The following is a 1509-nucleotide window of genomic DNA, read 5'->3' as shown; positions in this document are numbered from 1 at the left end:
GTATGTACAGTGGCTTATCCTCAGTGATGATGACCGTTTTCTTGAAAAGCACTCCGGAATATTTTTGACAGTACACAGCAGATGCTTAAGAGGACAAGTCCCCAATACTGATGCTATTATGCGGCTGTCTCCTATGTTTATGATGCACACATGCGCATCGCCTGAACATTGGCCTTGTATCACGAGGATACTCAATTCAAGGCGTCTCGGGTTGGAGAGCAACTTTAGGAGTTGCTTAAGGAATACTTGAGAAGTACTCAGCTCATTTCACAATGGTAACCATTGCCTAACCGTTAGGCACAAGCCTGCTACTAGCAGGCTGCTAGTGCATTTTGAGCTCGTTTTACACCTTATCCCGGTGTTCCCTCGTGCTCATCCGCTGTGCTGGCCAGTTTTGGCTGGGTCCCACTTAATATGAGGCTGATTCATAGATATACAGTAGCTTCAGATTAGATGCGAAGTTATAGATATACTCCCCCAGCAAGAGTTGGTACCTCGAGGCGCGATTTTAAAACATGGATGCTGATTCTTCAACCTCTCACTAACTACCAGAAGTTACACCATGAAGCTTGGACGTTACATCAAGTGGAGCATAAGAGCATAGTATGCTCACCATACTTTCCTGAGCCGCAAGATGGTGTTCGTAGAGGTGACTGTGCACGAGTCGAAGACGGGATATGCTAAGAATATGCGGAGGGGTGTATGTCATAGGATTATGTACCAACGGGATATTTGTTACCCTAGCAAGTGAGCGACATGCAACCGTTCAGTGAACGGTTATCACTGGTCAGCCGCTCCGGGTCTACTCGCGTCGGAAGCGGCCTCAGGAAGTGAAGCGCTGCCACGCTGCACAGCACACTCTATTGAGACCGCTAGACCGAGTGTACATAACGACTTGTATTCACACGCCTACAGAGTTGCTCTCTTCCCCAAGAAACCGTCATCGGATAAACCGATTCAGGCCGAACATGAAGGAGACAGTAAACAAAGGCATATCATTAGCTCACACACTCGACGCTAGTGAAAGAGTGGTTTCCACTCTAGCACATGTCATCATCATTATATTTGAAGCTTGTTAATCCTAACATATTTTTCAAGTATGTCCGTATCTGGTAGCAACAGCGGTAAATCGTACTCGTGGACTGATGTTTCGGGTAACGTGTACTACTATTACAAGCATCCTATGACCAAGGCTGTTTTGTTCATTTTACTACAGGAATTATGTGAACGTTTGGCCTTCTACGGGTTGATGCCCAACCTTCAGATTTTCCTCAAGGAGTATCTTGGGGTTGATGACGCTGGTGCTAATTCGTATATCTCTACGTTCAACGCTATCCTTTATGTTACTCCACTTCTCTCTGCTGTGATATCGGATACGATACTTGGACTCTACCTCACTATTCTGGCATTCTCCTTCGTTTACATGGCGGGTTTGGCTCTTCTAACGCTGTCTACGATACATTCGATTAGTCAGCCGTGGATGATCCATGTCTCACTACTCTTCCTAAT

General features: G+C 45.9%; 1 protein-coding gene across 1 annotated transcript in view; it reads left to right on the top strand.

Moving 5' to 3' along the window:
• Positions 1-1099: 1099 nt before the first annotated feature.
• The window catches only part of Pmar_PMAR009646 (hypothetical protein), a gene marked incomplete at both ends in the record, with an annotated part of 588 nt that continues 178 nt past the window's right edge, over positions 1100-1509 (top strand). The window contains one exon of the mRNA XM_002766046.1: positions 1100-1509. Coding sequence (XP_002766092.1) covers positions 1100-1509 — 410 coding nt within the window.

The sequence above is a fragment of the Perkinsus marinus genome, assembly GCF_000006405.1.
Source record: "Perkinsus marinus ATCC 50983 genomic scaffold scf_1104296973766, whole genome shotgun sequence".
NCBI classification, from domain to species: Eukaryota; Perkinsozoa; order Perkinsida; family Perkinsidae; genus Perkinsus; species Perkinsus marinus.
This window is presented reverse-complemented; position numbering and strand designations above follow the sequence as displayed.